The 16,412-nt window shown below is 36.8% G+C and overlaps 1 protein-coding gene across 1 annotated transcript in view; it reads right to left on the bottom strand.

Annotated features, from left to right (window-relative positions):
- Positions 1-15,192, bottom strand: part of rps6ka6.S (ribosomal protein S6 kinase A6 S homeolog) — a 91,059-nt gene extending 75,867 nt beyond the window's left edge. Inside the window, 2 exon segments of the mRNA NM_001091841.1 lie at positions 80-124; positions 14,908-15,192. Coding sequence (NP_001085310.1) covers positions 80-124; positions 14,908-14,970 — 108 coding nt within the window. The 5' untranslated portion in view covers positions 14,971-15,192.
- Positions 15,193-16,412: the final 1,220 nt, after the last annotated feature.

Raw genomic sequence — 16,412 nt, 5'->3', positions numbered from 1 at the left:
GGGTTCAGTGCATCCCAATTGTGTATATAATGTAAAACTGCATGCACAAATATTAAGGTTAATGATTAATTATTCTTACCTTAGAGGTATGCCGTCCACCTTCTTCTGGACTGCCATGTCCATTCTGCAATATAGAAAAAAAAAAAAAGAGAACTTTTCATTAACTAACACCAGTGTTTCAAGTTTAATTTATCAAGTTTAAAAGCATGGGCAAAATAAATGTATGTAAATACAAAAATGTAAAGGCAAAAAAATAAAATCCCATTTTTACTTTTTTTAATGAAAAAGAAATCTATCTCCAAATATAATGTATGACTATGCAGTGAAATTCTCCCTTCGTTTTACTTGCTCTGACAGCTGCAGATAGGAAACTTCAGACTGTCTCTAACTGATCTGCAGGCAAATGAATATACTTTCAAAGGGCAGGGGGGAGCTCCCCACCTTACTTCCCAGAACTCAAGCAACTTTGTTTGTTTCCCTGTAAAGCAGCTGTTGACTGTCGAGATTTGTATCCATAGACTCAGTGCAGTCTGCATATTCTGATTATTAATCAGTCTTGCTGTAACGGCTTCTATGGCAGATATTATTTGACTTGTGTTGTTTTCATAATTTATGACAATCCCTAAGCTTAACCTCCCAACTGAAGCCTAGACAACACTGAGCAGGTGCGTGGTCTTGCACAAAGTTACAAGATCACAGCCCCTTTCGGCCAACTTTGAAAACATAAGTCATTTGTGTAATTAAGCTTCTGGTGTAGTAAGTTCATGTTTTTGTTTAGTATACAAAATACAGCATTTCTAGCATTCTATTTTAGACTTTAGATCCCCTTTAATGTAAATAGTGCTTTAGTGTAAATAGTGTAAATTTTTTTTTTGATTCAGGTCCAAGATTTTCAGGGCCCCCTCTGGCTCATAGAAAAGTTCTGTCTTTAAGAATGGTGTTAAAAAAAACATTAGCACAGCACAACACTCATACAAACCTAATGGAAGGATTATCATATTGCAGTAAAGGGAGTCACAACCATCCCTATATGGCCACTTTTTCCCATATGTGTTATCTGATACACTAGCATACCAGACAACAAAGTTTCAAACCAGATTCTTTTGCAGAAAGGATCCTGGTCAGCTTAATAGGTAACTCTAGGATTGCCTACACAAAGTAAAAAAAACTCTATCCCTTACTGATATGAATACACCAGTAAGCCATTTTTGTACTTTTTAAGGATAAAATATTTAATTTATATCTTCGTAATTCAAATTCCTTCAGCCTTACAGCCACAATCTTGCTAGATGGATGGCTTAACATTGCAGGTACAGGATTTACTAGCCAGAATGCTTGGAATTTCTGGGCCATCTAGCCATAATTTGGAGCATCACACCTTGAAAGTCACTACAGAGGGGTTGCTTCAAGTATAAAGACACTGTATTGTTACCCATAAGAATCAAATCACTCAAAATGTGAGATTTATTTATTTAAAAGGGAGACTATGGGACATGCCACCACTGTATTTTAGAGGATTATTGGTCACAGGTTTCAAAATAACAGACAATTTATACTGAAAAGATCCATACTTTCAATCAGTAAAAATGTGTTCTTTTAATCGCAGAGTAAAAACAGGAAACCTCAACTGATTAAAAACTAAACTACAAGATTTGTAATAGTGATAGTGACCTTGCTTTAATTATAAAACAACTTGAGTATTCTTGACAGAAATCTCTATTTAAAACGCATTCTTATGAGCCCATTGATCTGAATGATCTACACAGGGCCCAGAATTGTATTCATTGATTTGGAGTATTTGTGGCCCATAAAATAGCTCAAGGGCAGGGGCGATGAAGTGTGAAATGTAAGATGTGATTCTGGATTTCATCGTTTTATCTAGTCATAATTTGAAATCCACTACCATAACCAGTGTGTTGTAAGAGAATGAAAACAAGGACTACTAAAAATAAGAAAATAGAATATATCAGAATATATTTTTACAAACTCCCACAGCAATATAGACCAATGACATGGAATGATTAATGTACTGTAATAAAGGCCCTACAGACCAGGAAACACCTCATATATACACAGTTCACTCCAGGAGGCTTGAATAGCTTACTATCATTGAACTGTTTTCTGTGAATAAATGGACTTTAAAACATATGACAGTGCATTTACTGATCATTGATATGTTTTGTTTTCTAATAGTCATGATTTTAATGCTATCATGCATGCCCTGCTGACTCAATTTCTATATATATATATATACACACACACACACCGGTGTATATATATATAGCGCAATAAACTTAGAAACAGTGCAGACAGTCAATCACAATCCAATGCCTGTGTGCTGGTTAGGAACATCAGTAATTATAGTAAAAAAAGAAACCACACCAACAGGACTTTGTACAAAATAAACAAAAAAGATTTTATTCTCAACGTTTCGGCTCCACTACTTGAGCCGTCTTCTTTTTAGTTCCTGAAGACGGCTCAAGTAATGGAGCCGAAACGTTGAGAATAAAATCTTTTTTTTTTTTTTACAGAGTCCTGTTGGTGTGGTTTCTTTTTTTATTTTATATATATATATATATATATATATATATATATATATATATATATATATATATATATATATATATATATATATATATATATATATATTGAATCGTTTAAGAGCACTCACGGGTGTTGTGAAAAATATTTTTTTATTGGAGTGTTACAATCTACCCCACATCATATTGATTATGATTATATATATATATATATATATATATATATATATATACACACACACATATACATATATATCTATCTATATATCTTTGTATATATATCTATATCTATATATATATATATTATATATACACACACACACGCCAAGTCCATACCTGGTACACACAAACTCCATACTGCCTGGGTGCTGGTTATACAAGAATAAATCATACATAAAGCAAAAGAACCACACTCACAGGTCTTATAGGTGCAAAACAAACTGGTGTTTATATATATATATATCTATATATATCTATATATATCTATATATATCTATCTCTCTATCTCTCTATCTCTCTATCTCTCTATCTCTCTATCGATATATAGATATATCGATATATAGATATATCGATATATAGATATATCGATATATAGATATATAGATATATAGATATATAGATATATATATATATATATACACACACACACACACACACACGTATGTTATCACTATGATGATTTTTAACATGATAATAGCACTGGTCACTTTCTAGCACTTAGACACTTTTTTGAATTATTGCAACAGCCACTTTATGGTAATTATGTCACTTCCTGTTGATTGCTATATGGGTATATATGTGGGAATTGCTTATATGCATGGTTGCATTGAGATGAGATCCTGTGTTTGCAGGGATCCATTAATGCTTGATCCTATCCATTGCATTTAAATGCCACCAACCCTATGGGGTGAGAAATAGAACACATTCTATGAATTTCATCAACAGAGATGGAAATTCATTCATTTCTCCATCACCAGAGCAACGGCAGTGTTCACAATGATTATGACACTGTAAGCCTATGAGAGAGCTGCAGACAGCTTGGCAGGGAGCGTCTAGCACAGAAAAAAAAATAAAATGCAGAGTTAAATATTCACTCTTCTTGAAAAATATCTACAATAATCAGTAGCACACATATACTGTACAGAGAAATTAAGGATTAATCATAAATTGAAGTTCTTATAAAAAGTTAATTAATCGTGAACGAGGCTTTAATTTAGTATATGGACATAGGCTGATTACCAGCTCGCTGACATAATATAACCTTCACTGCGAGGTGCTTATTGCAAAGTCTTGCTTTACAAAGCAAGACTTTGCAATAAGCACCTCGCAGTGAAGGGTCTATTTAGGGATGCACCGAATCCACTTTTTTGGATTCAGCCGAACCCCCGAATCCATGGTGAAAGATTTACCGAACAGAATCCTAATTTGCATATGCATATTTTTTACTTCCTTGTTTTGTGACAAAAAGTCAGGCGTTTTACCTCCCTGCCCCTAATTTGCATATGCAAATTAGGAGTCGGTTCGGCCTGGCACCGAATCCTGTATTCGGTGCATCCCACGTTCTATTATGTCAGAATAGGAAACAATACAAATAATACGTTTTACAAAAACATAATTACCTACATTTCCAATGCCTCAATACAGTCTATTGTGTTTAGGCAAAAAGTGTCCCCCATATGCAGAAGACCCTGTAGTCATTTAAAAAAAATATCAACATCTTCTCAAAACCTTTCAACTATATCCTGAGTGCAGGGAATCCTAAAATTTATGCTTATTCGATGCGGGTGATTTATTTCCTAGATTAGATCACAGCTGTAAATTCACCGTGTCTATAATACAGTTTTCACATTTGACCTGAGGCAATGTAATGTATTTGTTGTGTTTTTTTTGGGACTAGACTGGTTCTATAAAACCTTTTTTTTTGTTCTTGCTCACATCCTGAGAAACATGTTACCAATGTCAAATGAGTCATCAGTTTTTGAAATGGCAAACAAGTTATTCTGAGTAGCACCTCAGTGTTATATTAATCACCTTTTATCAGTATGTTTATTTTTTTCCCTTTCTGTGTCAGCCTTTGCCCTGTGTATTTCTAAATCCTTTCCTAGGCCCTGTGTGCTTTTCTTCATGATCTGCTGCTTAAACAATCCTTTGCTATTGTCCAGTGCTCTCTATGAAATGCAAATAGAGATCTTTATTGTTTGAGAGACTTGCTACCTTTCTCATGGATGGCATGTTACATGCGGTTTCAATTACATGTTCCCTCATTCAGCGTACCTTACGATTTCCATGGCAATAAGAAAGGAGGAGGGGTGCAGTACATTCACTGCTGGTCTGATTGTTTAACCCTTCCTCTCATTGGAGTCTCCACCTACTCATGGGACAAAGGTCAAGATAATCATGCAGAAATTACAAGTGCTGGCTCAACTATACAGATAACATCAAACCACCTCAGTATTCAAATTTATCAAAGGTCAAATTTCGAAGTTATAAGAATTTTTTTTTAACTGTAATAAATTTGAATGTACTCACTCAAATGGGATGTTAGTTATGAAAAAACTTGAACGTCTAATATTTGATCAAATACGAATGACCCGGAGTTTTTCTCCGTTAAAAAAAAAAAAATCAATGTCAGGAAGGCAATTAACATATTCAAACAGTTCAACAGACCTCTGCATTGACTTGTTTTAGGTTTTAGATGGCGAATATTCGAATAAGAACTGTTTCCAGGGTCGAGGTGTGATAAATCTCACATTCAAATTCAAAATCGAGTTGGTGAATTAGAATTAAAAATTCAAATTTACCATTCAAACCTTAATAAATCTGCCCCATAGTGTTAAAATATATTAAGGAAAAAAAAATGGTACTAGTGTCTCACAACATGAAGATTATTCTGTTTTTAATAATCATCCTGCTCTTTAATTAAATTATTGATAAATTAAAGTTAGTTTAAGGTCTGAATCCCATTCCTGCCCATATATTCAGAAGCAATTTAATTGTATGCTTATGAAAAATAACATATTTCAAAAGTTTAGGCGGGGCCCAAAAAAGTGTGTGGCCAGGTAACTACTACAATTGTCACATGCTAAGAGAACACTAGCTGCTTTAATTATTAACGGTGTAAACTTTGGTGAAGGGGAAACAATTAGCCTGGACCTGATATTAATGGTTTGGGCTTAGACTGGGAATTCATTTACTACTTCAGCAGGTGGCTATGAGCCAGGCCTGGACCCAAACATCAGTGTTCTTCCTCACTAATGTTCTTATGGATGAACAGAAGAAACATCCACCCCAACATCAGTGCCTAACCTCACTAATGCTTTTGTGGCTTAATTGATGTAATATTCAATGAAAATTGTGGTGTAGAGAATGTAATAGCAGATAATAAAGAGAGGGAAAATTTCATATTGATACCTCTGGTTTCAGAGTAGCAGAGAGGCTGATATATGGTTTCTTTCAGCAATATTGTATAATACAAAACCTTACATGCAGAAATGTGTGATCACTGAGACGGGAATGTTGTTGGGAAATCGAATACATTTTAGATGTGTCCAGTTTTTCTGAAGTGCCCCTGAATATGCATTAAATATTTGGTATCCTTAGGACTTATACACTAAATTATGAGAATATCTAACCACAAAGGTTGTTTTCAGACTGCACTTTGACCAAATCAGTTCATACATTCAGACTTTAAATCCGTTGATAATGGATTTCAGAGTGTGAAGTTGCATGTGACGAAAGACATAATATACTGCAACTGTCCACATTTTTAAAACATTTAGAAATTTAGCAGAAAAATAAAATCCAGAGCCCAATCTGGGAGTGGAAACAACACTTTGGGAAACACTTTATTCAGTTCAGCAATTTAGCATAGTTTACACAGTTGGTGACCATCTTCCCAGACCTACTCTAGGGAGACATGAGAAAGTACAATTTTGATCTTTAATATTAGATTTTTTCCAGTTTTTATTGACTGTTTTTCTATTTGTGGTCTACTATCTGAATACAACTAATAAGGGGAAGAAAAAACATGTTTGTAAGGTGAACAACCCTTTGGGTTCCTAGATCTTGCAGGACTGCTACTCCCAGAATGATTTTACCATGTATTATACACAAAAATGCTCCAACATCATCTATTTTTGCAGATGATACTAAATTGTGCAGAACTATAGGTTCCAGGCAGGATGCTGCCACTTTGCAGATGATTTGTCTAAATTGGAAAACTGGGCAGCAAACTGGAAAATGAGGTTCAATGTTGATAAATGCAAGGTTATGCACTTTGGCAAAAATAATTTAAATGCAAGTTATACACTAAATGGCAGTGTGTTGGGAGTTTCCTTAAATGAGAAGGATCTAGGGGTTTTGTAGATAACAAGTTGTCTGTTTCTGAGCAGTGTCATTCTATGGCTACTAAACCAAATAAAGTTCTGTCTTGCATTAAAAAGGGCATTAACTCAAGGGATGAAAACATAATTATGTCCCTGGTAAGGCCACACCTGGAGTATGTAGTGCAATTGTGGACTCCAGTACTTAAGATGGATATAAATCAGCTGGAGAGAGTGCAGAGACTTGCAACTAAACTGGTTAGAGGGATGGAAGACTTAAATTATGAGGGTAGACTGTCAAGGTTGGGGTTGTTTTCTTTGGAAAAAGGGCACTTGCGAGGGGACATGATTACACTTTACAAATACATGATTAGATAACATTATAGACAAATAACAGGGGACCTTTTTACCTATAAAGAGGATCACCGTACCAGAGGCCACCCCTTTAGACTAGAGGAAAAGAACTTTCATTTGAAGCAACATAGGTGGTTCTTCACAGTCAGGACAGTGAGGTTGTGGAATGCACTGCCGGGTGATGTTGTGATGGCTGATTCAGTTAATGCCTTTAAGAATGGCTTGGATGATTTTTTGGATAGACATAATATCAAAGGCTATTGTGATACTAAACTCTATAGTTAGTATAGATATGGGTATATATAATTTATGTGAAAGTATGGAGGGTTGTGTGTATGGATGCTGGGTTTTCGTTTGAAGGGGTTGAATTTATGGACTTTGTCTTTTTTCAACCTGATTTAACTATGTAATTATCGGTTTACCCACAGTTAAGAAACCGGGCTGTAGAGAAAATAAAATAGGAAACAAGGCCAAAAACCATAGATACAACAGAACCCCCATATATGTTTTTTAGGGGACCAGGAATAAATTATTTAAAATTCTGGAAAATTTAAAATCAGGGAAATGTGTACTTATTCATCAGGTATTCAAAGTATATAAGCACAGAATTAAGATTCACTTTCAAATACAAAATGTAATATGATAATGACAAGGTTTAAGCATTGCAGCATTAATGTTCCACCATGGGGGCATGTACAAGGCCACTCTGACATGCACAACCTATAGCAGTAATTGATTTGTGCATGACTGAATGAGCTGCAGACTACTACACCATATTTACATCAGCACAAATTGTATATCTGGTTAGTATTTTAAACCACTTTATTTTACTAATAAAACATTCATAGAGGACACACAGACATTTTTGGGACCAGTAGGTACAATCCAGAAAAACATTATGTAAAATCAGGAAAAAACTGTGTCAAATGCAAAAATAAAGAAAAAAAAACACTTAAAAGGTGAACTAAAGCCTAATTAAAGAAGAAGGATAGAAATGTTGCACAATATGTTTTGGGCTTCTATACCAGCCCAAGGCAGCTACAGCCCTTAAGCAGTCTGTGTCTCTGAATATGTCCCAGTAGCTCCCCATCTTTTTTTCTGCTTATTCACTGCACATGCTCTGTGCTGCTGTCAGTTACCTGAGCTTAGGGACCCTCTCAAAATATACAGAACATATAGAATATAAATATCAGAAAATGAAGCTGATTAGTAATTAATACAGATAATTACTACATGGCAGCACAGAAACCAGTGCAACTAGCATCCAAATTTAATAATCAGCCTTGTAGCATCATCTTATATTATCTGCTTGATAATTTGCAATGACCCCTAATCTTAGCTTCTCAACAGCTGCTCGGAACTCACTGAGCATGTGAGTGTCGCAGACACTTTCCTAGATGGTGACCCCCTGTGACAAGTTTGAAGTCCTGGATCATTGCTGCTATTGAGAAGCTTAAACGTTAGGCTGGTGCAATAAGTTCAGTATATACAATATGGCATTCTTAGCCATATTAATTTTTAGGGTTTAGTTCTTTAAAGGAACAGTAACATCAAAAAATAAAAGTTTTAAAGTAATGAAAATATAATGCAGTGTTGCCCTGCACTGGTAAAACTGGTGTGTGTGATTCAGAAACACTACTATTGTTTATATAAATAATCTGCTTTGTAGCAATGGGGCCAGCCATTCAAAGGAGAAAAGGCTCAGGTTACACAGCAGATAGCAGATAATCTCTGTCTGTCTAGTGGTGTTATCTGTTATCCACTATTTAACCTGTGCCATATAGTCGTTTTTCAATTTCTGCCATTGCTACACAGCAGCTTGTTTATATGAACTATAGTAGTGTTTCTGAAGCAAACAGATCAGTTTTACCAGTGCAGGGCTACACTACATGATATTTTCATTACTTTAAACTTAAAATTTTTTGGTGTTACTGTTCCTTTAAAATCTGTTGAGACAGGGAGTTCCTTTTAAAGTGTTATAGAGCATACATCTTTTATACCTTGACACCTTCTATTCGATTATATTTTAACACATGCTCCTGCAGCTTTAAACATATATTGTTATGTGTTTTGGTATGAAAGCGGGAGATGGATTATCAAGTAGCGATTTTCTGATTTCAGAAGAAAATAGACTGTGGTCAGTCAGTCGGATGACTAGGGAAATGTCTTCAATGGAAAAAAAAATGACCGCAAGTCCAGTTGATTTGACTTACTACAGTAGAACCCCCATTTTAAGTCCCTTGATTTTAAGTTTTCCCTCATTTTACATAGTTTATTTCTGTATTTTTCTGGTCCCCTGAAAAACATAAAATGGGGGTTCTACTGTACTTACTACTACAGATATACCATGAACTATATTTATAAGAACCTTCACTAATTGGCATGAAGACCAACACAAATTGTAAATTAGAATAACTGTACCGTCAAGGAATCAGATGAAATCCACAGCACTTCGGCAACCTCCATGGTTAAAAATATATATTTATGTAACAAAGTTATCAATAGAAGTATCACACATGCTTCTAGGTAACCGTCCATCCAGTTTTTGAAATTACCTAAACCTTCATGTTCTTCACAGCTGGCACACAAACTTTAATCATAAAGAGCATAAAAGTAAAAGCTGTTAAATTTACAGTTTATTCATAGGCGTGGGCCTCACTTCCTCAGATGAATAACAATTTAATGGAATCTTGATACGACAGGTCCTCCTGAAGAGGCAAATTCCAAGTTGACGGCTTGCAAAAAAAATCAACACACTAGATTTAATGTTCTGAGACAATTGCAGTATACACCCAGCCATTGCCGCTGGCACAAGAAGCCCAAAGGTAGAAACAGTTAGGGGACAGCATTTTAGGGGAGATATTCCCCCAACCAAAGGAATACAAAGAACCTTACTGCTTGCTGAAGTCTGACAACTATAACTTTACTTTGACTTTATTTTGGCAGAAAGACTATACTGTCCCGAATGGAACAGAAACCACAGGGACCAGCCAGAACCTGTGGCAGACAAAAAAGGTGAAAGCCTTAAATTTGGCCCCAAATGTGGCTTTTCTAGGTTTTCACTTTCACAGAGGGTAAGCTGTAGTTAAGATGTCCTTTTTCAAGAAGTGAATCTAGCTGAAAGATGTGGATGCTCTCCAATGTGAAGTTAATTTACCAAAATTTGCCATGCTCTCTTTTTAGTAGATATGTTGTGGTGAATTTTAATTTCTGATGAAAATGCTCCCAATTTTAACTTCCGCCCCTTCGTAAATATGCCCCATTGAAGGTACCAGCCATTTAGGAGAGGCAACATCTGATATTGTGAAATGCAGTTCTTTACCAGTGGTGCCCAACCAGTAGCTCGTGACCAACATGTTGCTGTTGGATGTTGCTACCAGTGGCGTCAAATAGAATGCTCACAGTTTTGGTGTGGTGTCAAAAAGAGCCTCCTCTATGCTGCCAGTCCAACTAGGGGCTACAAAATAGCCAATCGCAGCTCTTATATGGCACCCAAGGAAAGTTTTCATGCTTATACTGCTCCACAATACTTCAAAAAAATATTAACAATTGTAGCGTCACAAAGTTGGATACATTGTAGCAACAATATCCACTCTGCGACACACAAGTTAACCAGTTCAGGTGACAGACAGAACTGATAAAGTAAAACTTGACTTTTATTAGAAATGCACTAAAAACATGCTGCCTTGCACTCAAGATTCACTACTAATACGTCTCTTGAGTAGTGCTGGACGGTGTCCATAAAACCACACATACTAAAAACACAGAGTGGATCTGTGGAATATCTGTAACCTGATAAAATTCTCAGTTACAAAAAAAACTGTATTATTCAGTTAATTAAATTGGGTGTAGGTCGTTCACCTCTCCTGTGTGTATTCCCCTTGGGGTCACCCCCCCATCAACCCGAGAAACAAGCAGGATTGGTTACATCCACCAAGAGTTAATGCTCTAACGGTAACTCAGAGGAAAGGGTAATGCGAAAGTCCAAATCACCAGTTTTACATGATAGATCAGTAGCTGAAGTAAATTACCTGTGCTCCCCAATACTTTTTACATATCAATGTGGCTGATGGGTAAAGGTGGCCATACACGGAGAGAATCGTTGCCAAACGAGCAGATCTCTCCCTGATATGCCCACCTTGAGGTGGGCAATATCGGGCTGATCCGATTGTGAGCCCTAGGGCCCAACGATCGGATCCTAACGATGGCTAACAGGGTGGCCGGATCGCGGGACCGCATCAACAAACAGATGCGGCCGCGATCCAACGGGATTTTTAGTCCCGTCCGATCTACATCTGCCCGACTTTCGGCCAGATATCGATCGGGGAAGCCCGTCAGAGGGCCCCATACACGGGCCAATAAGCTGCCGACTCAGTCTGTCGGCAGCTTTTAGCGGCCTGTGTATGTCCACCTTAAGAAAGGTTTGGGACCCCTGTTCTATAGGGTGAGATGCATATTGTCAGAAGCTCATTTGAATGAGACTCTTTTGACATTTGCAAAAACTGTAAAAATGCTTATATTCTGTTACTCAAACTTGACACCACAGTACAAGAGTTGTGGAAGATTTCTGTTTCACTGTATACTTAAAGGGGTGGTTCACGTTTAATTTAAGTTTTAGTATGCTATAGAACAGCCAATTCTAAGCAACCTATCAGTTGGTCTTCATTATTTATGTTTTATAGTTTTTTCATTATTTGCCTTGTTCTTTTGACTCTTGCCAGCTTTTGAATGAGGGTCACTGACGCCATCTAAAAAACAAATCCTCTTTAAGGCTACAAATGTATTGTTTTGCTACTTTTTATTACTAATCTTTCTATTCAGACACTCTCCCATTCATAGACCAGTCTCTTATTCGAAGCAAGGCATGGTTGCTAAGGTAATTTGGACCCTAGCAACCAGAATGCTTAAATTGCAAACTGGAGAGCTGCTGAATAAAAAGCTATATAACTCAAAAAACACAAATAATAAGGCATGAAAATAAATGAAAATCATCCCAGAATATCACTCTCTACATCATACTAGAACTTAAAACTAAGGTGAACAACCCATTTAAGATGACAGCACAGCACATATCAAAGTATGACATTCCACTTCCAGCCAAATCTTTAGTATCAGCCAAAATGAGGCCAAACTGATGATTTTTTGGAAAATCATGTAGTAGCTGGCCTAGATATGTTTAACGATATCTATGTGAACAAATACCATATTTACAAGTTGGTTTATGGTGTGGGATCCATTATCTGGAATGCTTGGACCTGGTGGTTTCTGGATATGGGGGTCTTTCTCTAACATGGCTACTTACAAACATTTTAACAATTAAAAAAACGATAGGATATTTTTGCAACCAACATGGATTATGTCAGCTTAGTTATTTTACAAGGAAATTATTTTTTATTACAGAAAAAAAACTTTATGGAAAAAGGCATTCACATTTTCAGGGCTTTCCAGATAAAAGGTTTCCCGTTAATAGCTAATGTATTTTTCTTTTAAAGGAATATTAACACAGATCAAAAAGAAAAAGGGCAGAGCTAGCAGCCTGTAAGGCATGGTCATTTAGGATGATCATAATATCCAGATATTTATTATGTATATAGAAAAAAAGCAACAAAAGAGTCACCCCACTTTTTCAGTGACCATGTCTTTTTATTCTTGAGCATTTTTGAGAAAACTGGGACAGAATAATTGCCGTTGAGTTTTTTTAAACTTTTTGCAAAGGTTTTGTCTGACTAGTTTGGAAAGTCTGCAAGAGATTCAACATTAAATCCTCTGCTCAGCATAGTATATACGGTAGCTAAATGCAGCACCCAGACTGCAGACAAAAGCTCCCATTTCCCCATTTTCCATGGGGAAAGGAAAATCCACAAAATGGGATACAAGGAAAATGGGATGGAAAAAAAAATAAAGGAGAGGAGAAAGAAAGAAAGGGAGAGAAAAGTAGTAAGTAGAAGAATGAAGAGAGAAAAGTAGCCAACACAAATGAGAGAGGGAACAAGAGTGAAGGAAGGTGGATGATCACAGGATGAGGTGAGACGAAGGGTAAAAATGAAAAAGGCATACCTGGGAAGTGATGAAAAGTAGATAAGAGAAGCAAATAACAGCAGAAATGCTGGAATGAGAAAAAATACAAAAAGGTATAGTGAAGGAAAGCTGGAGGTTAAATCACAATGCATGGAACAAAAAAGGCAAGGGTGGGTTATGCAATTTATTAACATATGTAATGTTATAGGTTAGTTGGCCTGTGACCTGGTTGTTAGAATCCACAACACTCCTATATACCCTTTCCCCCTACAGGTGACCTAGCTGAAGGAAGCAAGGTTTGATTTTTTTTTAATGTCAGGGTCATTAGGGAACATCGACACATACAGGGGCTTGTTTGCAAACATAACAACTAAATTACTTAGTTAGCGGTAGTGGACTCTTCAAATCTGATTGCAGATCGGTTATCGGCAAGTGTGCTTCTGCAATAAAGCACCTATGATTCTTAATTAGTCCCACAAAACCCTGTATGATATGCACAAACATCACATTTGCCATACAGCAAATCTAACATCATTGGAGATGCTTTATTTTACTCTGACTTACAAAGCTATTAAAGTAGATAGGGTATTTATGATCACTTGCTTTTAGCAACGTGTGCATAGTTTGTTCTTATATCTAGGAGACATACTTTCTTTATCAAGCTGAACTGGGTGCGCCTTTGGAGCGATATCTTTTTTTTTCCACGTTTAGCTAAACCTCCCCCTTGATTTTATTTTAGAAGTGTTTGGTGTAAACCTTCATGCACTACTGTGGTTAGCAACGTGATTTCTCCTAGTTCTGCGTCACCGAAGGCAACACCCACCACCCTGAAATGTCAAAATTGACTCTCTGCCCTTTGCATTAATCAAGTAAGTGTAATACAATTTCGGGTGGTTTCCATTAGGAATTGTACAGTGGTCCAATGGAAAGTATCGACTGTAGTAAGCGCACCCAACATATATTTGCTAAAGAGCATGACTAGTCTGCTCCCTGGATAGTAGTTCTACATTTAGATAACTCTCTAAAGAAATATTGACAAATAACTACAGCTTAAATATTTTACACATGCTAAGCTTTAATTCAGCTGTGATGCTTCTGTTAAAGTGATTTATCGAACGTTCCTAAAGTTGAGGTAATGCATTAAATTAATATTATATGTATAAAAGATGTATTGCAATACAGTTATTAAAATAAGAGCCCCGGTGTGTATGTTTCCCTACATAATTAATAAACACTGAGGCAGTGTTCAGGAGGACCTGTGTTCTACAGCTGCTTACTAACTACTGCCATCTAAATAACTGTGTTGAGATGATTGGAGTTGTAGGTTGAGCAACAGGTGGAGAGCTACAGATGCCAGTTGTGTGTTGTAGATACACCATGATCAGTCAGTGACTGGAGATGAGCAGCACAGGCTTCAGGAGGGATTTGCAAACTGTTGCCACACGTTCAGTAGTAGGTAAAGTAGAAGCAGCCCCTTAGAAATGGTCAATGTGTTACCCGTCTAAAAGAACTGCATGAATAGAACTGCGCGTAATACAAACACATATCCTCCCTATTCTAAATAACCCACTGCACCAGGAAACAGCTTTGATTGAATGTACCCGGCAACCACTGCTACTCTCCCCCCCCCATGTTATAGTTTGGAAGCCTCATCTTCAGATGACAGGTCTCACCTCCGGGTCCTCATGAACCACCGCAACCTCGGGCCAAAGATTCACCAGCTGTGCCAGCGGCATCCTCAAAGCGTTGTCTCAGGTGCTGCACAACGTCAAGCAGAGACACAGCGGCGGCACTCCACGTTTTTAATGTAAAATTATTAAATGTCAACGCTCCAGCCTTCAGTCACTGTTTAAGTTACTATCGATAAATGTTCCTTATACGTGGTGTCTACGCAGCCGGTGCTTTATCCCACTATAGCGCCTTGTGTTTCTCCTTTAATGTACACTCCTTCGTGTCTGGCCACAGACTGACCACTTGGCTCCTCCTAACTCACTGACAGCGGGGCACGTGCCGCCCATCCCGCCTACCATTGGCTCCTCCCGGATTCTAGGTCGTCAATTGGCCCCTCGTTCTGAAAAGGCGGTGTCTATGGTACTAAACCATTCCGCATTCCCTCAGGTGAATCTTTGCTTTTACTACTCCAAAGATTTAAGCGGGAAAGAATAGGCAACGTTTCGCGACGTGCGCCATCTTGTGGCATGAGGCAAACAAGACTAGTACGTCTCTGAATGAGATATTGTAGTTTATTTCTTGTACGGCTCTTATTTTCCAGAGTTCCACAAAAATAACTTGCCAATATATGTGAGGCAAAATCTTGATTAGGGTTACATACCTCCGAACATTTTGGGAGTAAAAAGATTGACAAATCTTTTTTTCACACATAGAATGACATTTGTTGACCACGCCCCTTTCTGCGGCCACACCCCCTAATTAGGAAAAGGAAATACTGGCACACAGAGCGTTTGCAGCAGGTAAACCTTGCTTTAATTCAAAAAGTGCGGAATGTGCAACGTTTTGGGGTCATGCCCCTTTCTCAAGCATACGGAATCATTAGTGAACAAAATATATATAGGTGAAACAATTAATCAATTTACATAAATTATTAAGACAGGTGTTTTTTCTTTAAGCAAGTATAAACCAATACAAGCATGTAAAGATTATAAAAATTTAAAATGTAGCAAACCACAAAACTCCTCAATTGTGCAATATCGTGTAAAATAGTGTCCATAAATTCAATTATCCATAAAAATAGTCCATAAAAAGGTAATGTGATGACCCAAATCCATTCAGGTTCGAAATAAGCGTGTGTAGTATAAAAATAGAGGATCATCTTGAAAAAATTCCTTGGGTAAGGTGCAACAAGATAATAAAACGCAGCTACAGTTAACTTTCTGTGGAAGGATAATAATTAGCAACAAATGTTGTTCAAAACAAAATGTAGCAAAATATATTAAGCCGACAGTTACTTAGTAACTCACCCTGTACATATTCAAAAGGTACTAATATCTATCCCTGGATGATACTCATAAGTAAGTTCTTATCTGTTAAGAAAAAAAAAAAACTGTTTAGGATACAGATAATTATAGTTAAAAGTCAATCCTTCCTGCTCTGTAAAAAACTTGTTTAAACTAAATTAATAACTATGAATATAGTACCACAAGACGTTATCAAAGAGCAT

The sequence above is a fragment of the Xenopus laevis genome, chromosome 2S (assembly GCF_017654675.1).
Source record: "Xenopus laevis strain J_2021 chromosome 2S, Xenopus_laevis_v10.1, whole genome shotgun sequence".
NCBI classification, from domain to species: Eukaryota; Metazoa; Chordata; class Amphibia; order Anura; family Pipidae; genus Xenopus; species Xenopus laevis.
Note: the sequence above shows the minus strand (reverse complement) of the source record. Positions and strands in the feature narration are given on the sequence as shown.